The 27,549-nt window shown below is 42.8% G+C and overlaps 2 protein-coding genes across 8 annotated transcripts; both read left to right on the top strand.

Moving 5' to 3' along the window:
* Positions 1–70: 70 nt before the first annotated feature.
* On the top strand, positions 71–7,646 carry pnpla2 (patatin-like phospholipase domain containing 2). The gene is made up of 9 exons (XM_017405561.3): positions 71–512; positions 1,369–1,601; positions 2,364–2,429; positions 3,299–3,508; positions 3,606–3,666; positions 4,006–4,206; positions 5,266–5,398; positions 5,649–5,771; positions 6,667–7,646. Exons 1-9 carry the CDS (start codon positions 326–328, stop codon positions 6,995–6,997), a joined length of 1,545 nt encoding a protein of 514 aa, XP_017261050.1. The 5' UTR covers positions 71–325; the 3' UTR covers positions 6,998–7,646.
* A 1,532-nt stretch (positions 7,647–9,178) lies between these two features.
* Positions 9,179–27,336, top strand: zmp:0000001167 (protein phosphatase 1 regulatory subunit 12A). Of its 7 annotated transcripts, none has more exons than XM_037978251.1 (25): positions 9,179–9,559; positions 15,491–15,621; positions 15,736–15,866; positions 16,982–17,138; positions 17,231–17,375; positions 17,469–17,543; positions 17,669–17,748; positions 19,862–20,055; positions 20,156–20,265; positions 20,374–20,571; positions 20,726–20,808; positions 20,901–20,990; positions 21,160–21,261; positions 21,339–21,440; positions 21,513–21,603; positions 21,687–21,821; positions 21,906–22,008; positions 22,117–22,220; positions 22,320–22,373; positions 22,453–22,475; positions 23,693–23,756; positions 23,847–23,951; positions 24,051–24,101; positions 24,344–24,394; positions 26,211–27,336. In XM_037978251.1, the coding sequence occupies exons 1-25, from the start codon at positions 9,281–9,283 to the stop codon at positions 26,295–26,297; spliced, it is 2,745 nt and encodes a 914-aa protein (XP_037834179.1). In that variant the 5' UTR covers positions 9,179–9,280; the 3' UTR covers positions 26,298–27,336. The 7 variants fall into 7 exon arrangements, with proteins under 7 accessions (XP_037834179.1, XP_017261642.1, XP_037834180.1 ...); XM_017406153.3 differs by having other exon boundaries at positions 15,736–15,854; positions 20,377–20,571; positions 26,211–26,347; XM_037978252.1 differs by having other exon boundaries at positions 20,377–20,571; positions 26,211–26,347.
* The last annotated feature ends 213 nt before the right edge of the window (positions 27,337–27,549 follow it).

Below are 27,549 nucleotides of genomic sequence, written 5' to 3'. Positions count from 1 at the left end.
TGAATATGATTGGACGAGCCGAGATTCGACGTACGCCTCTCCTCACGTTATACGCCGGAGCGGCACGTGAAATAACAACAGGTCTCCATACTTTACTACGTCTTTATAAACCAGCTGTGGTTTAGTGGTAGTTTAGCTTTAGCGTCGTATTTTTTTGAATAATGTAAACTTGTTGCTCTGGCGAAAACAAACTAGCTAACACACTTTTACTCTAACAGTATAAACGGTTTTTATATTTGAAACCAGTTTGTGATTGTTTGTAACCGTTATTAGTTTTGTTTAGACAGTTTGTTTGTTTGTTTGTTTTCTGGAGACGGTTCCCAGGATGTTCCCGTTAGACTCGCCCTGGAACATCTCCTTCGCAGGCTGCGGCTTCCTCGGGATCTACCACGTCGGCGTGGCCAGCTGCCTGCAGGAGCAGGCTCCGTTTCTGGTCCGGAACGCCCGGCACATTTACGGCGCGTCCGCCGGGGCTCTCACCGCCACCTCCCTGGTGACTGAAGTCTGCCTGGGTAGGTACTTCTTGACCATGGAGGGGATTATCTGAGTTTGGGGGGGAGACGTCATACACCTAAAAATAATCTGTGTTGTATGCTGCAGAAACGAATCCAAATTGACCAATAATTAGAGGTTCTGATCCATTTCAGGACCACTATGGGATTCCAGATGAGCTCTTTTTGACTCACAGGCAGCTCAGTTCAAAACAAAAACTTTCATCTCAGTCTAAATTACTCTCAAACTCTTTTAAAATGCAGGAGGTCAAGTTTTTAGGTCCTGCAGAACAATCACTTTAGGCTGTCTTGTAATTCTTGTTTTGCAATTATAGTTTCTTACTCAGATATCTGCTTGTTTGTTTCCATATTTCTTAACTTTCAAATGCAGTTAAGGTTATCTTACACTACCTCTTATCTTACACTAATGTAGTTATTATATACAATACATTTTTATTTATAAAGCACTTAAAAAAACAGGACTGTTGACCAAAGTGCTGTACAGCAACAAATAAAATCAAGAGGTCAAAAACACACAAAATTCTAAAACAAGGGAAAAAACTTGAAATAAAACAATCACACTCCTGATTGACACTTGTTGTTCAGATAGATAGATAGATATTTATTTACTTTAATAATTCCAGCTCGGCTAATGTAGTTAGTACTACAAATTGATTGACAACTACAAAAACATTAAATTTGTGCAAAATGTGAATCAGACTGTGCAAACAATACCTTCAAACTGTACAAATTGTGATTTAAAACTGTGCAAAAATGACCTAAAATGTACAAATCGGGTTTTAAATGTTCACAAAACGGAGGAATGGATCAATCATGGAGCCACCCGGAGTAACTCATTTAAAACATTTCTCCACAGGGGAGGTCGGTGCGAGCATCATCGAGGTTGCCAAGGAGGCGAGGAAGAGATTCCTGGGCCCCATGCATCCTTCCTTTAACCTGGTGAAGATCGTGCGTCACATGCTGCGGCGCACTCTGCCCGCTGATTCTCACCACCGGGCAAGCGGGCGCCTGGGAATCTCTCTCACCAGGGTCGCGGATGGAGAGAATGTGCTGGTGTCCCACTTCAACAACAAGGAGGAGCTCGTGCAGGTACGTGCAGGACTTCATGAGCGTGAAGTAATGTACGGATGCCCACAGGTGCTTTCAGCTTCCAGCTGTGTTAGGTGTTATCTGGAGATTCTGGAGCTTCAACCGTTAGGGAAAACTCAGTTACTGAGCAATTTTTTTAATTCCTATGTCCCAGTTTATCAGATGTGAGGATTTTTGCTTCTCTTTGTTACGTTGCTGCCTCATCTGTGGCTCTTAACCCTCCTGAAGCCCTCTGAAGAGACAGAGATAGAGAGAGGTAGAGAAGCTCTTGTAACTTTGGGTCAATTTGACCTGGAGGTCACAGGAGGGTTAAATACAAACACCAACTTTTTATGAATAGTAAAACAGTTAAAATACATAAAATTCAGGTACATTTTCAAGTAAAACAGATTGCCTTGCGGTTGTTAAAACAGGAAATGATATTGCTGTGATTCATTAATAGCTTTATCATGTAAATACAATCCAAGGTTGTTGCAGCTGCATTTGTTTTGAAGCAGTGGTGCTCAAAGTTGGGGTTTGGACCCCATTGTGGGTCGGGAAACACCAAATTGGAGTTCTTAAGTTGATCTCCACGGATCTAATAAAAACAAAAAATGATTGCAATTAACTAAAGTTTTGTCACCTGTGCTGCTAAGCTTGAGCCTCTGCCGCTGTTGTTTTGCAGCTTGGAAGCCGTAACATTTAAGAGCTACTGGTTTCCAGTGTAAATATTAACTTGTCAAGCTCTTTATTCTGGTTTTTTTTTTTTCCTGTATCAATTAGGCATGTGTCTGCAGTGCCTACATCCCAGTGTATTGCGGCCTCATTCCTCCCACCCTCCAAGGAGTGGTGAGTAAACTCCCTTTCACTGATCACATATACCCCTTTCTTCTGCAGCCAGACTCCCGTTTCCAGCCTAATTAGGCTCAGTTTACCCCAGTGAGCGGTATGGATTTTATGTTACAAATCACACCGACTCAGGGTGGTGTTGCTGTGGAAATGAGATGGGCAGTCTGCCCCGCTGCTTTGCTTCTAACACACGCTCGTGTTTTCATCCTTTGTGATTTGTTTATATCGCTTTTGGCATATTTCTTCTGTAACTGTGCCCACCTCAGCCCTCCCCTTCCTCAGGAATGTGTTTGTTCTGAATGGCACGTGTATGTGTGTGTGTGTAAACAATGGTTATAAAATTCCAGTGTTGGTATTTTTGTCAGAGATCTCACACTAAAGGGGAAAATTGTATTTTTTTCCTTCTATTTCTTTTGGCTGAACATGTTTCCAGTGCAAAGGTTTTCTGAGAAGTATCATGGTTCAACACCCCTCCCTCTGTGACCTTTGTGATGGGTTTTAGGAGCTTACATGTACTTTTGTGTGTGTGTGTGTGTGTGGAGCTTGTGCTTGCGGCCAAGCGGCAGAGCCAAATGTGACCATGTTGGCAGAGTTTTTCAGTTTGCTTTGCTCCCCATGTGACTCAAATTCACGAAGCTGATGTCATTATCTGTTTACACACACTGCAGCCACCTTCCAAGTTTAAAATTTCGCAATCGTTGATAAAAAAAAAACAAAAAAAAAAACACAACTTCTTATCAATACGCAGGTTATCACGTCCTGTTTATTACCGTCTCTGCAGATAAACGACCCTCAGCTCCGATTCTGGAAACTTTGTGCAGTTATTGATCCGACCCTGTTGCCTCTTTTTTTTTTTTTTTGCCACTCAGCGATACGTTGACGGGGGAATCTCGGACAACCTGCCTCACTACGAGCTGAAAAACACCATCACCGTGTCCCCGTTCTCCGGCGAGAGCGACATCTGCCCACGGGACACCTCCACCAACATCCACGAGCTGCGCTTCACCAACACCAGCATCCAGTTCACCCTCACCAACCTGTACCGAGTCTCCAGGGCTCTGTTCCCTCCGGACCCGATGGTAGGCCTCTGCTGGAGTCGCCTCCATCGGCTGCAGATAAACTGACTCGGTGGACCTTGCTGACTCATTAGAGATAAATGTATATGTTTGCTTTCAGGTCATGAAGGCCATGTGTAAACAGGGGTACAAAGATGCTCTGCACTTCTTAAAGAGAAACAGTAAGAGTTTTCTGGAACTTTCTTCAAAGCTGTCTCTAACAAAACTTTTTCGTCTTTTGACCGGAAAGTTCTAGTATGTACACACAGTATCGCACTGATACGCTATCAGAGCCCGTGCTTCCTGTTACCAAGTCATCAAATCAATAGGTTGCTTTTCCTCGTGATAAGGCTTGTGTTACACCCTGTAGTTATGTGTATAAGTCAGCATGCGTTGATTATCATAAGCTTGAAACAACACAGAAACAGCCTCATATTACAGACATTATTTCTGTCTGTCCATAGATTGGGAATCAAATAAAATCAAATAAACCATGTATTTTTTCTCTCTCTTTTTTTAAGGTTTGCTTAATTTCAATGGGCCTGAACGAGTCCTACCCCTGCTTGCCAACAGAGAGGAAAAGGAGGCCGCCGATGAAGAGCAGGACAGCAAAAGTGAGGACGAAGATAAACCGCAGGTGGAAGCGAAAGCAGTGATTTCCTTTTCCAGCTCTTCACTAGACGAGCATATCATCGAGTATCTTCCCCCCACCCTGCACAAAGGTAACACGATGTAACCATGAGTCTGCGACATGTTATTTACTACACACTCATTGCTGGCGTTTCAGTTATTGTGTGTTGCCTTTTGCTCATCTTCTAATCCGGTTCGAGTGTCAGAGTGTTTTTGTTTGTTTGTTGGTTGGGCGTCTCGATCTGTGACTCATTCAAGCATAAAACAGGTCGATCGATTAACTGAAGCGGTCATGTGCATTTTGCAGGTTCTGCGTCAGGGTTTGACAAGAAACCAGTCAAACCCTGTTGATTTTTATGTCTGCTGGAGATAGTCAAACACTAGCTTTTGTTTGTCTTTCGCTTATCCAGTTTCCTTATTTTTTAAGACACGCTTCCCTCCAAATGCCAGATGCTGACATGTGTTAAAGTTTTCAGCTCATAGCTCTTTGAGAACCACCCTGTCGGTGATAAAACACTGCGTTACGTCTGTAAAACTGTGTTATTGTAAGTATTTTTCAGAGATATATGTCAACCCAACACCAGTTAATCACTCGGATTAGCTGCCTTTTTAAAGGGTTCAGTGTTTTATAGGTCAGAGTTAAGTGGTTTAATACAGAAAAACACTCCTTTTAAAATGGTCAGGTAGTAAACTGAACTTAAATAAAAAAGGAGCCAAATTTTAACTGATGAAGTCCAGTCAGAAATAAAAATGAACTTAGATTCGTTGTCTAAGTCAAGTTGTAAACCAAACACCAGTAGCTGCTTTTGCTGTGGGATGATTAGATTTATTTTGTCTGTTATTTTCAGCAAAGCCAGAAATATAAAGTATAAACTTTGACAGTATAAACAGTATAAAATGGTTCAATGTTTCTTACTGATGGGAAATGTTTTAACAAGCTTCTTTGTGTACAATACTTTCTTTTACACACATGGATCAGTGAATAAAGAACAGTTTTTTTGCATTTTAACAGCACTGTTGATTAAAAAAAGTATGTTTATAGAGAGGATACATTTTATCCATTAAACTAAAGCTGATAACGTGTCTGCTGAAGCTTATCAACGCGTTGGACGTAAATGTGGGTAACTGTGCGTCTTTGTCTCCCTCTGCAGCTCTCATTGAGGCCTGCATGGAGAGGCGGAGCTTGGTGCAGTCGCTAGGCAACCTGCTTCCGGTCAGGATGGCCTCAGCCATGATGCTGCCCTACACGCTCCCTCTGGAGTCTGCCATGTCCTTGACTCTCAGGTGCTGTGTGACTTATTTACATTCCCTCAGTGTCGGCTCCTGCAACACCATTTAGACTTCTATCTTTAGCAGCTCAAAGGGCTTCTTAGGGAGTTGAACTCGTAAACAAAACTGAACACCTTTGAACTTCGTTTTATCTGCTTCTGATACACGCTTGGCCAGAAATGGCTGCTCTTCTGTGGCAATATTTTGCTTTTATTTGGGATACCTGCTATGTCTGTAGACTGACGATGATGCGCTCCGTGTGCAGGCTTCTGGAGTGGCTGCCAGACGTGCAGGAAGACGTGGGATGGATTCGAGAGCAGATATTGAAAATCCTTCAGTGTGTTCTTCGTCAGGCCTCCAGAAGCTTTTCCCAGCATGTTTCTGCCAGGTAGTTGTTTATGCAGTCACATCTGTAGTTAGTTATTGCATAAGGCCGCAGAACCTAAAAAAAGGCTAGTCTTGACATGTTGGTACACCCTTGACTGACGATCTGCAGTATCTGCGACAACTTCTGAGCCAGTAGAGGGTGATAAAAACACACAATGACTGATACTTTCTTATCTTGAAGTTGATAAACGCAGCTGTTGCTTATCTGCACATCCAGTTATCATTTTTAGAGTCAGACAACAAATATAAGTCACATTTTTTTTAGTTTTGTTTTTGTCTCAGCGAACCCTGAATAGAGATATCTTGCTCCACTCTGTTTACAAAACTCCTAATGTGTCATCTTCTGCTATTTTTTCTTAGCAAAACATATAAAGATTCACCACTTACTACCTGTTTGTCACTAAAAGGCAGATAGAAACAGGTATTTACTGTTTTTACTAGTGACAAATAAACAACACAAGTTTATTTGAATATCATGAAACAGAAAAGAGCTGCAGATTCCATCATTTTATCAGCAACTATTCTTATATTTGTGTCTCATAATTTGGTACATCGTAATCATAAAAATGCCTGTTAACCAGTATTCACAAAAAGACCAATCAGTCCTTGGAGTAATGCAGATCACCCGCCACCTTTGAGCGAGATCTCATTCTCAGATGGACTCTCAGCAACTCATCGAATTTCAACTAAATATCTGTAAAGTTTAAAACATTACAGCCATTATTGGGTTGGTTAATGTCGATTAGCTGTGGTGGCCATCTTGAATTGTATTGATTCTAAAAGTAAATCAGCTGTAGATTGTCTGTCTTTGCCGTGCTGTAACAAGCGATACAGATTAAAAGGTTTTGTTAACTCTTCATTCACTCCTTCATATTGTTGCTAACATCTCCTGACAGGTTGTTCTGCCAGCTGGAGCTGTACCACTACAGGTCCCTCCCCTACAGATCCAGCTCCACCGGCCTGTTTCCCACCTGGATGAACGGGAGCAGCTCCTCGGTCCAGGATGTCTTTGTGCGCCTCGACCAGTACAAGAGGCAGCTGCTGTCCGGCGTTCTCTGCATCAACATGGACTTACGAGGCTCCTTCAAAACCGGAGTGACGCTGCCTGATGCCAGACGCCCGTTCGGCTTCTTTCAGCAAGACTTCGCCGAGCGAAACGACTGTTTCAACGTCCCACGTGACGGCAGACCTGCTAAATCTCTGAGCAGATCTAAGAGCTTCTGGTAGGCTTCTGCTGCAAGCTTTCTAAATCCAGAGATTTGCAACCAAATCAGAGTTCGGGTCTGTTTTCCATCATATTTTTTGGTCCAGTGCCTGACTCTGACAATCAGTCAATCCGAAGCACATCTACACACAAGTACACTTAAACTTTGCACAAACTTTAATAACAGGATGTTACAAAGAAAAAAGTAAACTTGAGAAAGAAAAAACAAAAATGTTTTCCTGCCTTAAGCTATTTCTGGCTCACAGGAAACAGAACAAAACGGGAAACGGTGGAGTTGGTTTGTTACAAGTAGGTACTCCATATTTAAAATGCAAGCGTCAATGCACTACGGTGAAAAGACTCACTGTTTCTGTCTGTGTGCGTATCAATGCAATGTCTGAACATGTATTTTATCCTAAAGTATCATCTTAATTTCAAAGTAAATTATAACTCATTTTGAATGAAGTTGTCCTTGTTTTTAACTTGTTTTGAATTGCTGCTTAGAAATGATTTTTTTGTAATGTACTTGTTATATTACATGTGATTTTTAACTAATCAAAGACTCAGTTTTATCTGAATGTATTTGTCTGAATTTGCACTTTGTCATAGCCTAGCTCTTTAAATACTTATCTTGTACTGTCTTCTGAAATAAACTGGTGTTGGTCAAGATAACCACAGCTTTTTTTTTTAACTTAGTGACACAATTAGTTGATTAAACAAATATTTTGTGCACCGATAACAGAGCAGAAACATTACAGATGACCAGAAAAATCTGAAATATTCCCCTTTGGATTGTAAAGCAATTAAAAGTGTGACTTCTAATTCTTCTGAAAAAAAGTTAAAACCAGCTCCTGGTATATTTTATTACTATTTGCACCAAATGTTAATAGATTAAATTTTGTTATTTAGCTTTCCTTTAGAAATCATGAACAGCTGTTTCAGTTTTGTGAAGACAGTAACTGATTTAGGAAAAATACATACCTCTATAATCATCATAAATTTGGATTTCAACACTGGATGTTTGTGGCTTTAAAGCACATTCTTAAAGCTGAAGCAGAGGCATTATTCTGTGGACAACCAGCTGTTAAGCTGTTATTTGATGTAAATGCAAAATGTGGTTTTTAAGATTATATAACTTTCATTTTTGCTGCCTTAAGATATTGGTAAGTTTGGAACAAACTTGTCTGTTTGACAAATCCATAAAAATAAAAAGATTTATTAAATGGTTTTGCAATAAAACAACAAAAAAACACAGTCATAAGTCAAGTTGTTTAGTCTGGACGACTTATTTTGGTCAGAAAACAATGGAAAGAAAGCCAGCTGTTCAATGAATCCTACTGAGTTTCAGAAAATGTTGAACAGCAATGATGCTGCACCTTATATTTGTATTTGTGACCATTAATTGTGACTGATGAAAGGTTCTCAAAAAGAAAGTTTGATGAAACAAATACTGCATAATGTTTTCCTCAAATTGGTGGTTAATGTGTCCTTAAATGTAAAATTTTGTAAGCAAAATCTGTGACCATGTGCCACCTGACGAGTGCTTGTTTACCTATGGAAAGAGCCGAAGTAACTGAAAATAGGTCAAGCGATGAACTTATCAGTCTAGCCAAAGTTTCACAAAAGCTGTGTGTGTTTGAATGCTGAGCCCTGCTTGGTCCTTGATATTTATTCCTGACTGTTGTCATACTGTTCAGCAGCAGATATGCGCTTTTATTCCCACCTAAATGTCTTCTCTTAGATCCAACGCTTGTCCAATTCTGCCTTATTTGTTTATTAACACAGACTATGACTAGTCTAATGTAGGTCAACGCATGACTCAAGCTTCCACTTGGTTTTAGCCTAGTGCTTTGTTTACATTGACTGCATACCCGCATTTCAGAATTGCGTCTGAAAACTACTGTAGTGAACTCTTTCAATCTGCTCCATTTGATGTAGTTCAGGATAACCTTAACAGTTTTCAGTGGGTACCTTTAAAGCTCTTAAACAGACTTCTGTTCTTTAGAATTGTCTTGTAGGGAATTATAGGATCTACTTTTGTAGCTTTCTCTGATTAAAGTTCAATTAAAAAAAAAAAACGTTTCATCAGTAGGACGTTCTTTCACTGAAAACAGAACAAAATCCGAGCAGTCCCTGAACGCAGCGCGGGCCTGCCACTCCGACAAGTTAGCAGTAAAGTTTGCGTCACTTCCGCCGCTCGTCCACCAGGGGGCGCAGTCCAAGGGAGGCTCCGTCCACAGACCGCACTCAGTCCACTACTTATCCTCGTACCATGAGCTGAATCTGTCCGGGACAGACCAGGGAACATGGCGGCCACTGACCATTCCCGGTCCGAAGCTGCCAAACAGCGACGGCAGGACCAACTCCAGCGGTGGCTTGGCTCGGAGACGGACCAGACGGCGTCGGAGGCCCGGCAGACCTTTTCGGGCGGCTCCGGGACGCGGCGGGCCAAAGTACGGTTCGCGCAGGGAGCCGTGTTTATGGCCGCTTGCTCCGCCGGAGACCGGGAGGAGGTGGCGGCGCTGCTCCGGCAGGGAGCTGACATCAACCACGCCAACATAGACGGGCTGACGGCGCTTCACCAGGTCGGTTTTATTTATTTATTTATTTACAAACTTTGTTTCCAGCAGAGTTTGTGTGTGTTTTCCTTGTGGCGGGGAGCCGCGGGGAGCCGCGGAGAGAGCAGCCGCCACCCGTCGCTCGACTAACGGCCACTCTGATCCGTTAATGAGCCCCAGGGCGAAGCGGCATTATCGTTACCTAACCGTTCAGGTAAAAATAAATAAATAAATGTGCCGCTTTCTAACAAACAGGGCAAACATCTGCGCTGCATTAAACGGACCCCATCACCCATTATCTGTTATTTGCTCAGGGTAGCATTTCTGGCCTGTTTAGTTTATTTTAGCCTGTTTGCCTGACACGTCTGCTCAGTTTTTCTTTCTCTTTTTTTTGTTTTCTGCAAGTTGCAAGCTTCTTTTTCCTGGCATGGTAAAATCAGGTCATATCAGAGCCATTTATACTTTTCTTTTTTGTTAGGACTGGCGGGATTGTGATAGACACTCCCTTAGAGGAGTCCCAGAAAAAGGAATATATAGTGACACAGTTTAATCATCTGCTCAACAAGTTTCATTTAGAGGGCTATTTCCTGGTCAAAGAGGAGGGTTTAACTCTCATTTCTGCACTCCAGTGTGCAGATTCTTTTGCTCTTAGTGCAGCAGAGCTTAATTGTGTCCCCCTCCTCCTCCTCTTAGCTTCAGTCATAACACTGAGTCTGGACAGCATCACTGTCTCACACACAGTCCCTCAGTGATGCAGCATTTCCTCTAGGTTTATGACACGGGCTGTCAAACACACCGCTGTCACTTCGCTCGGAGGGAGAGGCAGGGCTGCGTGGAGCCAGCCGTGACATTTAACCACGAATAGATCACCTTTTTCATTAAGTTCTGGAGCCTGCTGCGAGGTGCCCACAGCGAGCCTCGTTCAAGGCGGGTCCGGTCCAGATGAGCTGGCCGGTCCTGTTCTCCTTTGACCCCCACACGCCCGGTGTGGTCTCCCTCCCTGTTGCTCATCAGTTGCGTGGCAACCCGATTTTAAATATAGGCCCCACTCTCTCCCAACTTTCCATCCTCTCCATCTAAAGGCTTTCTCCACATCACTCCCCTCCTCCTCCTCCTCCTCCTCCTCGTCTTCTTCCTCCTGCCCTTTTTCCCTTTCTCCTTTTTTTTTTGCCAGCTCCCCATGGACGAGACTTAGGGGATTGCGGATGAAGAAATGGAAAACATTCCTCAAACTGCACAAGCTGCTGTTGTCAGAGGCGATTTCCACAATGAGTCACTTGACGACCCAGGAACAGAGCCCGAGAGGTTCTGTGTGCACCTCCATAGCTTTCAGGGGGCGGCTGGGGGGGGGGCGTCCTTCTGTTCATTCATTCGGCTTGAAGCGCCTGCTTGTTGGGACGTTGTTTCTGTCTCATACTGTTATGGCATTTAACTATGACCCTCCTTCCTCCTTCTGTCTGAATAAATATCTCAGATTGAGAGGAACCCAGGAGGCCCGTCGAAGCTCCGTGATTAGATGATTGAGCCCAAAACCAAAGCTTCTTAGTCGGCTTAAATCACTCCTGATGGATGAGGACGGTACAGACGCTCGATGCCGCAACGGGCCGGTGATGAGGCCGATTTTGGCAATTTGTTTAAAATCGTCAACGTCACCCATTTTCTATCAATCAGCAAATACATCAAAGTTTATTCTCACATTTTTAAAAACAACCCTTAGCGATCAAAGTGCTGCACACAGTTAAAAGTATAAAAGCAAATGCAGTAAAATACCACATTAAATAACAGGATTTAAGATAAATAAACCCAGCCTGCACAGTAAAATCAATAATAACTGATAGAAAATCAAGATGTTCTGCAGAGCTGACTCCGAACCAGAGAAAACAAAAGTGTGAATTTAAAGTCACAGATTCTCCGAGCTGCTCCTCAGATCGGAGGCCTCCGCCCGAACAAGCCTTGTCACCTCTGGTTTTTGCGTCTGGCTCCATTAAAGCCCTGACGAATGAGGTGGTGCCGTGCCATTACGACCTTTAAAAAAACAAAAAAAAACACGTGATAATAAACTTTAGAACTGGGTCGATCCTGAAATGGGCAGGCAGCCGGTGATGGGAGGCGAGATGTGGTCATCCGTCTTTTTTTTTTTTTTTTTATCCTGTTAGAAGAAGAGCTGCATCAGCTTGTAGCCACTGCAGTGTTGACCGATTTAGACAGATTTCAAGTGAATTCCAATAATCCGAGCAAGATGTCACAAAGGCACAAGTTCCTGCTTCAAGCTGGCAGAGCTCCTAACTTTACAGCTCATTTCGCCGACTGAGTCAAAAACCTGCAGCGAGGTTACAGGGAGACGAGGGACCAAAGGGAATCCGACTGAATCCACAGCACAGTTTATCTCCATTCTTGTTTTAAAGGCAGAGCCTGAATGGATGTGTTGATGTTTGATTTTGAAGATCACCAGCAACACCGTGAAAGGAAAGAAAACATAATGGGACCTAAGGTTATTGTATTTTAAGAGCATAACTGGTTCAGTTTTACAGATAAAGCTGGTATAAAGAGAGAAAAAATAAATTCTTCTAATTGGGTTGTTTTGGGGGGTTTTCAGCCATGACACGTCCCCAGAGGATGATCCCTAATGTCAGCTGGTCCCTCTGCTTCTCTTCGGCCACCGCAGAGTTTATATTTGTGGTTTACAGCGAAATGTTTTGACTTCACTTTGATGGATTGCTTTGAGATCCGTCGCAGACGTCCACGTCCCGCTCGGGATGAAATGTGACGCGGCAGCGATCCCCAAACGTTTCTATCCAGCGCCGAGGAAAGGTCAAAGTACTTCGCAGTTTCAGCTCGAGTTGGCGTGTTTTTTGATCGCCGCTTTTTTGTTTGTTTTTTCTCGCCCGTGCGCAGACTAGAAACTCCAGCCTTCGCGTTCTAAATAGTTTTTTAGTTGTTTTTCTTTAACTGATCCCTATAGAGTACAAATGTTGTTTTTTTTTGTTCTTTTTTTCTTGAACAAGTTAAGGGAACTTCCTGTGTGGTCAGTCCTCCGGCGATCAGTCAACAAACAAAACAAAAAGGACTCAGCTGCTGTTTTAATAACTTAAACATTCTGCTTGTGTTGTAATTGCTGCCCAAGTTTTTCTGGTTTTCTGCCTCCCGAATATAAATATTTACCTTTTTTCTTTTACCGTCTTGTTCAAATTAATCTTTACTTCCAAGTTGCGTCAGAGCCAGTAACATTAAAAACAACATTTAAAATAAAAGCACCAATAAGTTGATGATAAAAAGCCCTACTTTACCGTCTTATTTTGTGCCTTTTCGGGAACATGACGAAGGCTTTGGTGAGTTTGCTTCCTGGCTGTTCTCAGTAGCATATAAAACTGAACATCAGATATCTGAAGAAGGAAAGCAGCTGACTGACACTAAAACATCTGGTCGTAACCCAAGCAGTTACTTTAAACCGTCTTCTTTTTTTTTTCCTTGTAGCTACACCAAAGGATGGTGATAGATCCTCTGTAGTTTTCCTTCAGCACATCAGCACAGACTTTGAATCAGATCAGTCAAGATGTTGTTGACGTCTTCACCTGATGTCCACAGAAGTGTGACAGCCGGCGAAGGAAGCGTGTGGGATGTCTGAAGCAGCCGGTGACGGTTCTGTCCTGGATGTTAGGAAGCTGAAAAACTGTACAAATGTTAGGATAAGTGAGGACTGGGGCTGCAACTAATGACTATTTTGATAGTCGATTAGTCATCGACGATGGAAACGATTAGTTGACTTATTGGATTATGATTCATATAATTCTATATAACTCCGTGTCTGCTTCCAGATGTCTGATGTGCCTCTTTAAATGCTCGAGCATCACAGAAGTGCTTACATGATATGTGAGGTCCGCTTTGCAAAGTTTATTTTTTCCTTTATCGAGAGTAAAATTGTCCCAAACCTTGGATCGTTTAGTGCACCGTGTTGTTTCACCAGTAGCTATAGTAACTATTTTTATTGCCGACTAATTGTTGCAGCCCTAGTGAGGACTAGATGGTCAAGTCAGATCACAAACAGAAGGAAATAACGGCAAACCGGGTCGTAGCCGCCCGAGGCTTTTTGATGCACCGGAGGAGATGCGATAGAAGAGCTGCCGTGAGCCCAAACTGCTCGAAAACGTCGACGCTGGTTTCGTTCGCAGGCGTCAGAACAAACTGCGCGTCGCAGTTTGGCTGCGTATGAAGCTGAAGACTGATGCTCACCGCGAAAGGCACCTAAAGCCAGAAAAAAAGGCAAAAAGAAATGCTGAAGAAAGTGACTGAAATCTGCCGAAGAAGCTGAGTGGAGTTTGAAAGGAAAAAGCTGAAAGCTAGCAAGATGCGCCGAAGGCTGGGTAGACGAGATAAATACGCTAAAGGCTAAACAAATGAGCTGCAGATTAAAAATTGAGCTGTAGGAAGAGCTGACAGCTAAATGAAACGAACCGAAGGCTAAACAAATTAACAAAAGACTAGCTAGATGAGCTGAAGGGGAGCTAAAATAAATCGCCTACATGTGACCTAAAATAAACGTGTCAGAAGGTGAACTCATCGTATAAATCCTCCTATTTTCTTTTTTCTATCACCAGGTCTGGGACCAGAAATCTTCATGTACACTTTTTTTACGAAGTTGATACATTTTCAAAGACTTAAATGAATTTAGACAAACATGCATAATTATAAATACATCTTTGTTTGTTTTTTTATCATTCTTTTTAATGCAGATCATTTTCCTCCAGGTAAAAGTCTGCACCTAAATCAGGTCTGCATCGCTGTGATTCAGGTTGTTTTGTGACTTTAGCAAACTTTGCACTTGTGCTTAATTGTCATTCAACCTTCCTTGTGCGCACAAGTTCAAAATAAATGTCATTTTAGCGCGTTTTAAGGAAACATTCAGCGATCGGTTCCATGTGGACTAAAAGTCACTAAATCCTCCTCGGCGTATATGACAGGGTTTATGACGGGGTGTTGTTTTATTCTGCGTTTATTCTCCCATTTTTTTCTACAAAACTACCCCCTCAAGAGGCAGTTATTGTTGCATGAAACTGAGGATGCAGAGCTATTATTAAACGCGTCACTTCAGTGTGATTTTCTACCCTTTAATTCAAAGCAAAACACGGCTGCTTTTCTTTGTTTTTTTCTTTTAAAGACAAACTAATCTGTAGTGATCGTTCAGTCATTGTCCCCTGTTGATTTAGCCTCATCCGAAACAGTCAGTTTGAGTAACTAATCTGTCTGAATGAGCTATAAAACCAGTGAAACACAATAATCCCAGGACAAAGATAACGAGCGGCGTTCCCACTGCAGTAACGTGATCCGCAGAGAAAACCTTGTTATCAACTCTCGCCGTGAATCTTGTCTGACCTGACTGCCATGTTTTCACAGATATATTGACATTATCCACTTCAGTGTCTTTACTTTTCAAAGACTAGACTAGAAATGACAACAGTGACCAGACTTCCTTAAAGGAGCCTAATGTAGCCAGGTATTTTCTTGTCTTTAGAGCTTTTTTAAAATGTATATTTTCACGAGAGACAAAAATGACTTCGGCAGTGTGAGTATTTTCCCTTGTAAATATCCAGTAATAACATAATCCCACGAGATCCTCACGTGGTTTATCTTGCGACCTGTGTTGGATCACGTTGAGATCTTTGCTTGACTTGGCCTCAGGAGAAGCTGTTGAACAGATACGCTCTTCCTCTCATGCCACGAAACGACTGTTTTGGAAAGTACTTGAGGGCTTTTAGCGGCCCACTTAGTAGAAAGTCCTTCCAAGTAGACACAGTAGTCTTTGTTTTTAGTCCCGGTGCTTCAGTCGAGACTAATAGATTTTGGAAACGTCTGGAGTTCTGCCTTCGACTATAAACCAAAGTGAAGTGAGTCAGAGACGTCCTCCGCTGCTCGGAGACAGCCGCGCAGTAAACCGCCGTGTGTCTGCGCGTCGTCTTTCAGGCCTGCATTGACGAAAACGCCGAGATGGTTCAGTTCCTGGTGGAAAACGGGAGCGACATCAACAGAGGGGACAACGAGGGCTGGACTCCTCTGCACGCCGCAGCTTCCTGTGGTTTCATCCAGATCGCCAAGTGAGTGCCGAGCACCGCCCCTCTGGTTGTTCCACTGCCTTTTAACCTTTTAGGGATCTGTACGGTAACGGCACGGTCAGGCGATAAAGAAGTGTTTTCCTCTCTGTTTTAAAGATACCTGATAGAGCACGGCGCTAACGTCGGAGCAATAAACAGCGAGGGGGAACTTCCTCTGGATGTGGCCACAGAAGACGTCATGGAGAGGCTCCTCAGAGCCGAAATCAAAAAACAAGGTGGAGAAAATGGTGACACTTGGCTTTATAGCTTTACATCTAAAATGAACTCCTCTTTGTTCTTTGGATGAAAATATGACACAATGCTGCCATGTAGGAATCATTTATATGCCCAAATGTGTTCCAACAGTTAGGTTTTTTATTTATTTATTTGGAAAAAAGCAGACATTTCCGGGTCTTGTCTCTACATTTTGATATTTCTTTATTTTTTGGACCAAAACAAGAAATTGAAGCTTGTTTTTTCATCACATTAAAGTGAATTTCATCTAATTGACTTAAACTTTATCAAACTAATTCATAAAATTGCTTATTTTCTGTAGAAAAATGATGAAGCTGAGCAACTTTTCACTGACCTAAATGTTCCGTTTTTCACTCTTTCATGAAGACACATTTAAGATTTTACTTCATCAAGAGGTAGAAACTGTCTGCAGGTACGTTTGTACTTAAAAACATTAAAAATTTAAGCAAAAAAAGTAAAATTATAGCACAACAGTCTATAACTTTATTTGGAATTTCTCATAATGGTTATTTTTTAACAGGTTATTGGTAATTTTATGATTACCAGGATGTATTAGAAAAAGATTGATTTTACAATAATTTGGCATTTTTATCTAAACATCTTGACATTTTATGATTAGGATGTTTTAAAAATTTCTGTTATTTTCAGGTTGTGCTAAAAAAAACATTAAGTAAAATCTGAAATGCGTTAACCTGATAAATATTTTTATCACACCGAAATAAATATTTAAATACAGTCAGTAATTTTATTGATTGTAGAAGCTCTTCTTGCCACAGATTTAATCTGTTCTGTTAAAATGTAAAAATGGTAATTTACTAGAATACGGCAGGTTTAAAGAAATGTGTGGTTTGTCACAACTTTAACATCATTTATTGTATTTTTGTTTTCTCCTCATTCTTGTAAATCATTGCTTTGCATTTGATCCTGTTTTGAGTGCTCACATCCTGCAGCAGTCAGGACAGAAATGAGCGCAGAGTCTCTTTATTACAAACCTTTTTTACTTTTATTGTGTTGAAGTTAGTGAATCAACTGAGCAGAGTTTCAGTTTTTGTTGATTGAAAATGTTTCTGGGTGTCAATCCTCCGCCTCGTCCACACGTGTCTCGCAGGCATAGACGTGGACAAAGCCCGAAAGGAAGAGGAGAGGATCATGCTCCAGGACGCCAGGGCGATGATGGAAGGGCGTGGCCGCCTGAGGCCTCACCCCAACACCAATGCAACGGCTCTGCACGTCGCCGCCGCCAAAGGTTACATCGAAGTCCTGAAGTGAGAATCAGTGCGAACATGTGCTCGTCGGCTCTTGTCCTGTTTCGGTGTCAAACAGCTCTTATTTAAAGCCGTGTCCTCTCCTCGGGCAGGGTGCTGTTACAGACCGAGGTGGATGTGGACGGCAGGGACATAGACGGGTGGACGCCGCTGCACGCAGCAGCTCACTGGGGCCAGGAGGAGGTGTGCGCCCTGCTCACCGACCACATGTGCGACATGACTGCGGTCAACAACGTGGTGAGAGCGAGACCACCTTTACTTGCCATTAAATCACGTTTTGAAGCCGACTCCCGTGTCCCAACTGATAAGGCGCCGCCGATGTCCTTGTAGGGACAGACACCCTTCGATGTCGCCGACGAGAACCTTGTGGACGCTCTTGAGGAGATGCAGAAGAAACAGAACGCTGTGAGTGTGCCTCCGCGGGCTCGGCGACCGTAATCAGCCGCTTGGATAAACCTGACGTGACTGATGGCGCTGCCGAGCGAAACGTTCTCTCCTCTGTGTTTATGTCTGTTTATATTCCTCTTCAGTTACGCAGCAAGAGGGAGAAACAGACTCCTGTTATTGAGACCAGTCCACAAATCTCCATGGTACCACTTCGCGCACGCAAGTTAGTGCCAGTGTGTGTGTGTGTGTGTGTGTGTGGGTACCCATTGTACTTCTCTCTAAGTCAATACAGATTACCTAACAACAGATAAACACATTCTTAAAGGTTACATGAGTGCATCAAACATCTTTTACCTTAACGCCTGTTCTGCTCATCCTCAGCTGAATGTCATTAATCCTCAGCTCTCTGCAGGTCCGATCTGAAACATTCTGTAGGTGGTGTTTACATCCACCACTGGAAGTTGATCTGAAGTTTAATTATTCTTAATATGAAATCTATGAACAAAATTATACGTTGAAAATTGAGAATGAAGTGTTTAGATTGAAAAACGGAATGAAGATGCACCAGAGAAGTTTATTTATTTATTTTATTAATTTATTTTTTTTGAAGCTCTGATTTGCAGATTTCAGTTTCTCTCTACAAACAATAATTAATATCATACAGATTAATCTTTTTTTTCTAATTTTAAGTTGTGGTTACAGAGCTTTCTTTCCATCACTGAAAATCTACAAATAATCTCTCCCAGGTCACAAACAAAAACAACTACTTTATATTTCTAAGCCAGACTAAAGCTCCCTAACGTTCTTAATTATTTATTTTTTCACACCTCAGAACATAAAAGCGATTATGTTCCAGTTTAAATCCCAGTTAAGCCTTAAAATCACCCCATTTAATCGACACTTTCTTATTATCAGAAAATGTGTTTTCTTGTGAAACATCACGATTTAATCTTAAAACAAGTATCCTGGACACGACACGGGTTGGATAGTAGTAATAAAATGATTAGCTTTGTTTAGCTTGCGTTGAAAAAAAAAAAGAGTAATTCGTTCCTTTCTGTGCCTGTGTTTGACTTGATGCGGCTCAGATTGAAGGTAATTTCTTGAAGCAGTGCGTGTCGGTGAGAAATCTGGTGTGACGTCACATGACGGTAACACCTCGTGAGAGAAATGAAGCTGCAGGTCAGGTTGCTCTCTGGAAACCACCTTTACAACAAACTGGACTGGCAAGAGAAAAAAAAAAAAAAAAAAAAGCTCCATGTTAAGACCTGTTGTTTCCATTGTTGTTCCTCTTAAAAGGAATTCAATTCGTCTGACTTCTTTTTTTTCTAGTTTTCAGCTGTAAAAGTGTTAGAAATGTTTTATTGTGCTGTTCCTGTTACTGGAAAGGCATTTTCGGACGGTCCTTTCTTTTACTCTAACAAAGCAGTTTGATAGTTTTTGAAGGAAAGAAACAAAAAAATAAAGCTTTCTCTGACAGTGTTGCCCTGATATTCTTGTTTAGACACTGGACTGAGCTCAGTCAGGCAGTGACGTGAGGTTTGTTAATTACATCTGTTAATCACCTACAATGTTATAATATAAGCTTTATAATGTGACTTTAAAAGCAGTCAGGTATATCCCACGGAGCAGATTATTTAAACTAATGCATGTTCTGTGATTATTACACAAAGTTCTGTTGCAGGAACATAGATCATAGACAATTAGGAGGACAAAACTCATTAAAAGGTGAATTTTTTTTAAACGTTTGAATCCGTAACTCTGAAACTAGTCTCCATTCTAGCATACAGAAAAAATAAACAAGCTCATATCGTTCATTTATTAAAAACGTTTGATTTAAGGGAGCAAATAATGGCTAATTAAGGATTTTAGTCTAAGTTTTTAAGTTCTCAGAAAGGAATCACTGGATGTTCATCCAGTTGTAGTTTGTTGGGGTGGTAGCTGAGAGGCATTAGCAACTATTTTTGGGCAACAAAACAACATTTGGGCTAAACTCTGAAAAAGTCTGGCATGAACGGCAGCAGGTGATATGCATTCCTCCAAAAAATGCTAAGCCTTTGATTAATTTAAAATGTAATTTTAAGCTCAAATTTTAAAGATTAGTATCATATCATGTTCTCATTAGTGTGTAGTGTGTCACAAAGACATGACCAATTTTCTTTTTTTTTATTTGGCCAGATTAAATCAATTTAAATTCAGTAATTCAGCGCACAGATTGCTAAAACGTGAGCTGACGTTCCTCCTGTTCCTGTTCTGATTGATGTCTCTAATTGGCTGCACACGCACTGATTGCCCTCTCTGACGGTGCCACCTGTTGCTTCACGCCCCGCCCCCCGCAGGACTTCTATCTCTCGTATGAGCAGCAAGGAGAAGATCGGCCTCCACGAGCGGGAGAAGCACCCGCCTCCCGCCCTGCAGAGCAGTCCGGCTGAGGACGAGGAGGAGGAAGGCCAGGCGGGGCAGAGCCAGGCGAAAGCCTCCAGCAGCTCCAGCTCAGAGGAGGAGAGCGAGTCTGAGAGCGACGCCGAGTCAGGTGAGAGAGCCGCTGCAGCTGCTGTTTACGTGTCTGTGGAGACTGCTGTCTCCTGTGCTTTGTAGATTTACGAGGGATTTCTTCATCTGCGCTGTTTCAGAAAAAGCAAAAAACAGAGAAATCATAAACAACTTGAACAACAAACGAAACACCACCAGCTTGCTTTCTACCTCCATGTCAGCGACTACCACTGCAAGCCAAGTGAAAAAGGTATTCTGTAGAGGTGTTTCTTTGGAGAGCAACAGACGTGTGCTGATTTACGTTTACAGTGTTTCTACAGAGCAATAAAACCTTTTGGGCTTCTTATGGCGTGTGTAGCAGGAACCGAGCAAGCCTCCAGCCACCGAAGCCCCCGGCTCATGGAGAACGTCTCTGAGAAAAGCAGGCAGTTCTGTGACTCTGGGCTCAGCCGGGCTCCCTGACTCCCACCAGGACCCGGGCAGACCTGCCGAGCCCGGCCTGGGAATGACGCGCTCTGCCTCCAGCCCTCGCCTGAGCTCCGAGGCCGACACCAAGGTACACAGTTGTCTCCATGATTTACGCGGCCACTGAGAGCACAGTCATTATTTTATAACTGGAACATGACAGGCCAAATAAAGGCTTCTTTTATAGCTTCCACTCACAGAGCTGCATAAATAACCGACAAACATGCCGTTCCTCTTGCTCTCAGGAGCCCAGGCTCGCTCGAGTGCCGCCTAATCCAACACGGAGACTCTTCAGTATTCCAGATAGCAGCCCCGACAACTCCAGCAGGTGACCCTTAACCCCTCATTCACACTCTGCGCTTGTGAAAGCACAATCCGAGTCACTGCGTCCGTGTCCCTGTCCCCCTGTCTCTCTCTCAGCTGGCTAAGTCGTAGCTCCTCTTACACCCGGCGGCTTCATAGTCAGTTTGGCAATGAGCTCACTAGTTCCACTCCATCCCTGCTTCACAGGTCAGTCACGCTGCTCGCCACCTGTCCCCTGTTTACTCGCTCCTATGTTTGTGTGCGATTGTGTTCGCTGTGTCACAGCTCATTTATCCCCTTCCGCCCGTTATTCTGTGCGTGCACATGACTGTGAAAGATGCCCTTGTGTTTCCAATGTGTCCGGTCTTGTTCCTAGCTCATCGTATGGAAAGAGACTGGATGACACCAGCGTGACCTCAGCGAGCACAGGATCGAGCTACGCTGGACTTCACCGCCCTAATGCTGCCTTAGCTCAAAGGTATTTCTTTTAGCTTTGTTGTTGTTTAATTTAAAAAGCTTTTAAAACACATTTTGTTGTTGTTCCTTCTCTCAAAGACTTCCTCAGGAAAAGGCAGAAAAGAAGGACCCATTGTCCGTCAACACCTCCAACTCTCAGAGCACAACCACAGGCGAGCTGGAGACCAAACAGAGGCGAAAGTAAGAACTAAACGCTTCTGTGAAGACGTTTCGTGTTGCAGCATTGTCGCTAAAGTGGTTTTACTCCTGTAGGTCATATCTGACACCCGTGCGGGACGAGGAGGCGGAAGCACAGAGGAAAGCTCGCTCCAGACACGCGCGGCAATCTCGTCGCTCCACTCAGGTTCGGGTTTATACCTCAGATAGTTCCTACAGGCTCAAGTCTTTAAACCTCAGGTGCGTCTGACGTTTTCTTCTCATGTGAAGGGGGTGACGCTCACAGATCTGCAGGAAGCAGAGAAGACCATCAAAACCATGAAGACGGACGTCAAAGGGAAAGAAAAGGAGGAAGAGGAGAAGGAGAAAGAGAAGGAAACGAAGCAGAAGAAGGTCGATGAGGGGGTGAGAGATCTTTATACGAGTTGCAGACCTGTTGGCGGCTGCTCTTATATGGCTGTAAGGTGACATCACATCCTGGTCTTACAGGAAGTGAGCTGGAGGTCTCGTATTGCCAGTCTGCAGAAGTCCGACCTGCTGGGCCTCACGCAGCCTGCTGGTTCTCCTCGCTCTCAGACGTTTGACAGGAGAGGTACTCCCCATCATTTCCCCTTTTTCTACTAAAACTTCACATATTACTTTAGCTTAAGCGCAGTGTTTAAAAGACTTGCTGTGTGTTTGTTTTTTGTTGTTGCTGTAGATCTCGAAGCCGGCACAGAAGAGAGCGAGACGGAGCGGTGGGCTCGAGAGCGCCGGGAGCGGAGGCAGGCTCGGGCCAGAAGGAAGGCGCAAAGAACCGGGGAGGTAAAGGCTTCATCAGGGAAAACTGGAGGGGGTTGCACAAATGAATGACGAGCAAGAAGAAGAGCTGCGGTTTTTATTTTTGTACTCTGCCGTCTCCAGGGCGACGACAATGATGGCGAGGAAGAGTTCTCAGGGAGTGGGCTGGATCCACAGGTAGTGTCTAATAAATCTGTGATCTCAGGTAACTGCAGAGAGATGACATAAATAACTTCTTGTTCTCTTTCATAAACAGAAAGACCAACACACAAGTTCCAGGTAGACCACAAATCCTCCATTTTAATCTGTTTGTTTTAACCTCTTTTATCTGTAAACCTTCATTCTGACTTCTGCTCTGTTCTAGGGGTTGAACCAATTAGTCGACTAGTCGACTCTAGGACGTCTCGCGAGTTTTTACATTTCATGTCGACTAGTCGCAGTCATGTGATTGCCGGTGGTGACAGCCTGTGCTGATCTGACAGCACAGTATACGTCACAAGACACAAGAAAAATAAGTTAATACATTAGTTTAAATGATATGTAGATGGATGCATATTTGTGGTTTTACAGTGTTTTTAAAAGGAGATGGAGTTGCAGCTGCAGTCAACTACAAAATACGAGCCGTCTAAAACTCGCCCCCTTCCCGCTAAGGATGTCACTTAGCCGGCTCGCGAGTGTCTTTGTCACGACGATCTAACTAATACATTATGATGTTATGTTGCTGATTAAATAAAGATCTGTGGTAATGACAGCTGCTGATTAAATAAAAGCCTGTAGTTGGTAATGACAGTGTATACTTGTCTGACATATATATAGCCGTGAGTTCGTGCTAAGAATGACACTTCGTGCTTAGAAGTGTCATCAGATCAGCTGTCAGAAGTGTATGACAGTCTGACAGCAGATCTGACAGAACACTGGCTACAAAATGGCGTCTTCAAAACAGATCGAGGACAAGCCTGCATCTTGTCAAACAGGTAGAAATTCGTCAACAGTGTGGAAATATTTCACTAAAGATGACTCTTCTGGTTTAACTACCGTAACATGCAAAATCTGCAAAGCTGTGCTGAAGTACAACAAAAGTACGACCGCGATGCACAGTCATTTGAAAAGGCATCCGCTAATGCTAGCTCCTGAACAACCGGCTCGATCCAGTCAGTTGTCAGTAACTTCATTCATGAAACGCCCAGCTGTGACAGGACACCGGCGGCAGCAAATCACAAATTTGCTTGTGAATTTCATTGTCAAAGACATGAGACCACTAGCTGCTGTCCACGGAGAAGGATTTAGAGATTTGCTACAGTTTTTCGAACCTAGCTAGGGGTCAATATTTGCCGTGAAAATAGCTAATAAAGCCTCCAAGTAGTTGTGAAGAGTTTTTGCGCTTACGTCACTATGACGTCACCGCGACTAGTCGACATCGACTCGACTATTATCATGATGTAGTCGACCTTAAAAATATGTAGTCGTTCAACCCCTACTCTGTTCGTCCCCCTCAGGTTGGACACATCCTGCAACGACCGCACCCAGGCAGGAGGATCAGAGACGAAAGATTTTAAGAAGGTCAGCGGACTTTGAATAATGGTGCGGCGGTGCTTTTTATTTTTATTTTGGGGATCTCTCTATCATTCATTGTTTGCGTATGTCTGTCAGCTGTTTGAGGAGGTGTCCAGAGAAAACAGCCAGCTCCAGGCTCAGCTGCAGGACACTCAGAGGGTCGTCAGTCAGACCCGGCTGGAGCTGGAGAAAGCAACACAGGTGAAGACTTATTTTGTCCATTTTAAGCCTTTCGGCATGCGGGACTTTCATGCGGTTGTCTAAATCTGCTGCTGTGGTGATGAATTTCTTGTCCGACAGAGGCAGGAGCGCTTCAGTGACTGTTCGGCCCTGCTGGAGCTGGAGCGAAAGGTAACCTGCTGATGCTGCGTGCTGTTAAGGATTTGTTTTGGGGTGTGTTTCTTTGTGTAGCTTTATCCGCCTCACTACTGCCACCCCCGCTGTCCGACACATTCTTTTCTCTCCAACCACCCAAACCACTTCCTCACTTGTTTTCACTCAACTCTTCTTTTTTCTTTTTTTTTTTTTGTGCTCCTCCTTCTCCACCATCACTTCCTCCCTGCTCCCTCACGTTTTCCACCGGCCGCTTCCAGGACCGGCGGATGTTGGAGCGCCGCATGGCGGAGCTGGAGGAGGAGCTAAAGGTGAGGGCGGGGAGGAGGGTAGAAGGCTTCAGACGGATTTTAATCGTGACCATCAACACTTTGCATGCGTGTGCTTGGTTAGCTTGGCTTTAAGCTCGTGCAGCGTGATGAGAACACTACAGAGAGCCATGTTTCACCGTGTTCAGGTGGTGATGATGAGGATGTTTGACTCGTACAGTTTCACCTGAGAGGCATCTAATCACTGAGACGCTAACACTTTGACTGAAACATTATGTGATATTCTTTTTGTTTTTGTACATTTTCAGGTATAAAAAAATGACTAGGTGAGCTATGAAAGTTTTATTGTTTTTGTAAATAGTTTTAGATTATAATTAATATCTTGACCCCATTCTGTGTGATTTCCTGGAAGTTTGACTGGTTGCTCTCTGCTGGGAAACTAACTTTTACCTAAAGGAGTTTTTGCACAGACTTAAACAAGATGATGTTAAACTGCACCTACAGGGTCGTCTTCTCCGCTTTGTTTCCTAAAGCAGAAGTAAGACTTTGTTATTTTAGGGGAACAAATGTCTCTGTAGGAGGTTTGGCTCAGAGCTTTTGTAAAGTATCTTAATTTAGTGAATTATCTGCAGACTTGATCAAATTTATGTCTGAGCCATGTTAGCCGCTCCCTTCTGTTCTCAAGTTGTTAATATTTACAAATGCAATCCATCTTATTTTTAATTTCCTGCAGCAAAATTCCTACCGTGCACATTCTGTGAAATTATAAATCTGTCCAGTTTAATTTAACACGCTCTTATTCTGGTTTACAGGAATTCTTTTAAATCTTTTTAAAATATAATTTGACTTTTGTCTTGTAATTTTTTCTTTCCTTTTTATTAAAGCCTTTAAACTGGTAAATGATAAAAAGGGACGAGTATGGTTTCTGAAACGTTGATCCTCTGTAGAGGAAGTGAAGAAGAACTCAGTTTAAGCAGGACGTGTAATTTGTCGATGTTTCAGCACATCGAAAAGACTTGGAGCATCTCATTAAAGATCACTGACCTTTTTAGTTTTAACTATGACATTAAGTGTTCAGCTCCTTCTGTTAACTTTATTGTTAATAAAACAGCCACTTGGTTTTATGCTGATGCCTGGGCATGTCTTTAAAGAAGCACAATTTTATCCCTGCCATCTTTACCTGTAGGTTTGCTGAAACCACAGGTGAAGCTTTCTTAAAGTCTGTTGGAGAACAGCGTTAGTGAGGGAGTCTCCAGAACGTCTCGTGACATTTAAAAGAATTCTCAAATTTGCTCACTTGAGTTGCAGAGGCTCAATGTCTTGTTTGAATTTTAAACACATTTAAAAAAACAAACTTGCAACAAATTTTTCCATCTCAGAAGCTTTCAAAGCTTAAAACAACTGCACAGATGCTCTCCTCGGACAGAAAACCTGTCCAGGTCTACCTGATAACAATGATAAATAATAAGCAGATAGACCAGTTTATTTAACTGATCTTCATTTCAAAAGTCCACTATAGTAGATTAATAATTGTGAAGACAGCTGCCAAGAGGGGTGCAAACCTAGAACATGGTTTTACAAGCTGTGCACATAAATTAGTTCCCTAAAACGTGGCTGCACGGCTCACTGGTCACTACAATCTCTTCAAATTCTATAAGGCTTTCAAGGAAATTTGTCCTTTTTCTTCACGGCTTCAATTAGTCCCCAACAGTCGCAGCTCAATAAGATATTACCTTTTTCTTATAAGTGGGTCATTTCCTCCTGTGAAAGTTGCGATCTAGTTGTTATGCTAGAAAATGCACATTAAGTTCAAGCTTTAAAATGGTTTAACGTGAGCTTTGACGTTTTTTCCCTCCAGGTTCTGGTCGACCTGAGAGCAGACAACCAACGTCTGAAAGATGAAAACGGAGCTCTGATCCGAGTCATCAGCAAACTCTCCAAATAGGTCGACAGAGAGAGACATCTTCCAGGGAATCCCCTCTCCCCCTTAATCTATTCATCCATCTTCCCAAGAGCGAGAGAGGGGGGAGAGAGCAGGAACAGATCTTCATCTACAGCTTGACCTGGGTTGTGATGCCTCTGTATGAACAGCGGATGGGTGCTCGGCGTGCCTTAACCACCTGTGGTCACAGTAGAACCTGTGGCTTCGCTCGAAGGTTTCCTCAGTGGCACCAGAACCCAGCGGTTGTGTGTCGGAGGGACGTGCACACACTCCCATGAGTGCATTCATGCATCTTTGATTCATATTCCACGAAGCACACATAATAGATTGGGTCTTAAAGCGCCCACTTTGTATTTATTTTATTCTTTTGTGAACACATTCACAAAGTTTCCATACACACACAGTCCAAATGTTTTTTTTTTTGTCTTGAGCTCAACTTTGAAGCACGTTACTGCCTTTATATTCAACATCCTGACGGCGGGGGAAGTCCACGAAGCTCTGTTGGGTTGTTTTTATTCACATGCAAGTGTTTGAACCCACCTACCTCTCCACCTATGCACATGTCCCCACGTCTTGTTTTTTTTTTTTTGTGATCACGGACATACTCCATGCTCTTTTAAAAAAAAAAAAAAAACGAACCAGGTCAGTGGACCACAGCACTTTACTCTTTGCAAAGTTATTAAACATCTGTGGGGTTTTCCCGTCCTCCAGAAAGACAACCTTTAAAGTCCAGAGCAGCAGCTTCTCAGGCCCCGCTTCTTCCTGGAGTTTGGCTGAAGTTCAGAGGCTGCAGAAAGGACTTTTCTGTCCTGGCCTATCATGCTACGAAAGGTTTTATTTGTTACCATCGATAAAGGTTATTTTCTTTGTCGATTTCTCTTATAAAGAAGCATGGTTTTGTATTTAAATGTTAGTCTTCATTAATACTCTTTGAAGTAAAAAAAAACCCAAAACAAAACATAAACATGTAGCCTTGCTTCACATGTAGGTTTTCTAATATATTAAATGACTGTTTGCACCCTAATAAAAAAAGTTTGTTGCAGCTGTTTGGTTATTATCTGCACGGGGAGGTTTGACTCAAACATCCATCAGACGAGCCTTCCCTTTATTAGATCACCTGTTTGTACCCCTGTATCTACAGAAAAGTGTCTGTTATTCTGTCTGCTGGTAGCCAGATGTGCCACATCACTTGGGATGGAGGGGGGGGCAGCTGCAACATTAGCAATCTGTGAGACTGAAAGAGGAAATGGAGCTA

Source organism: Kryptolebias marmoratus, linkage group LG11 (genome assembly GCF_001649575.2).
Source record: "Kryptolebias marmoratus isolate JLee-2015 linkage group LG11, ASM164957v2, whole genome shotgun sequence".
Taxonomy (NCBI): domain Eukaryota; kingdom Metazoa; phylum Chordata; class Actinopteri; order Cyprinodontiformes; family Rivulidae; genus Kryptolebias; species Kryptolebias marmoratus.
This window is presented reverse-complemented; position numbering and strand designations above follow the sequence as displayed.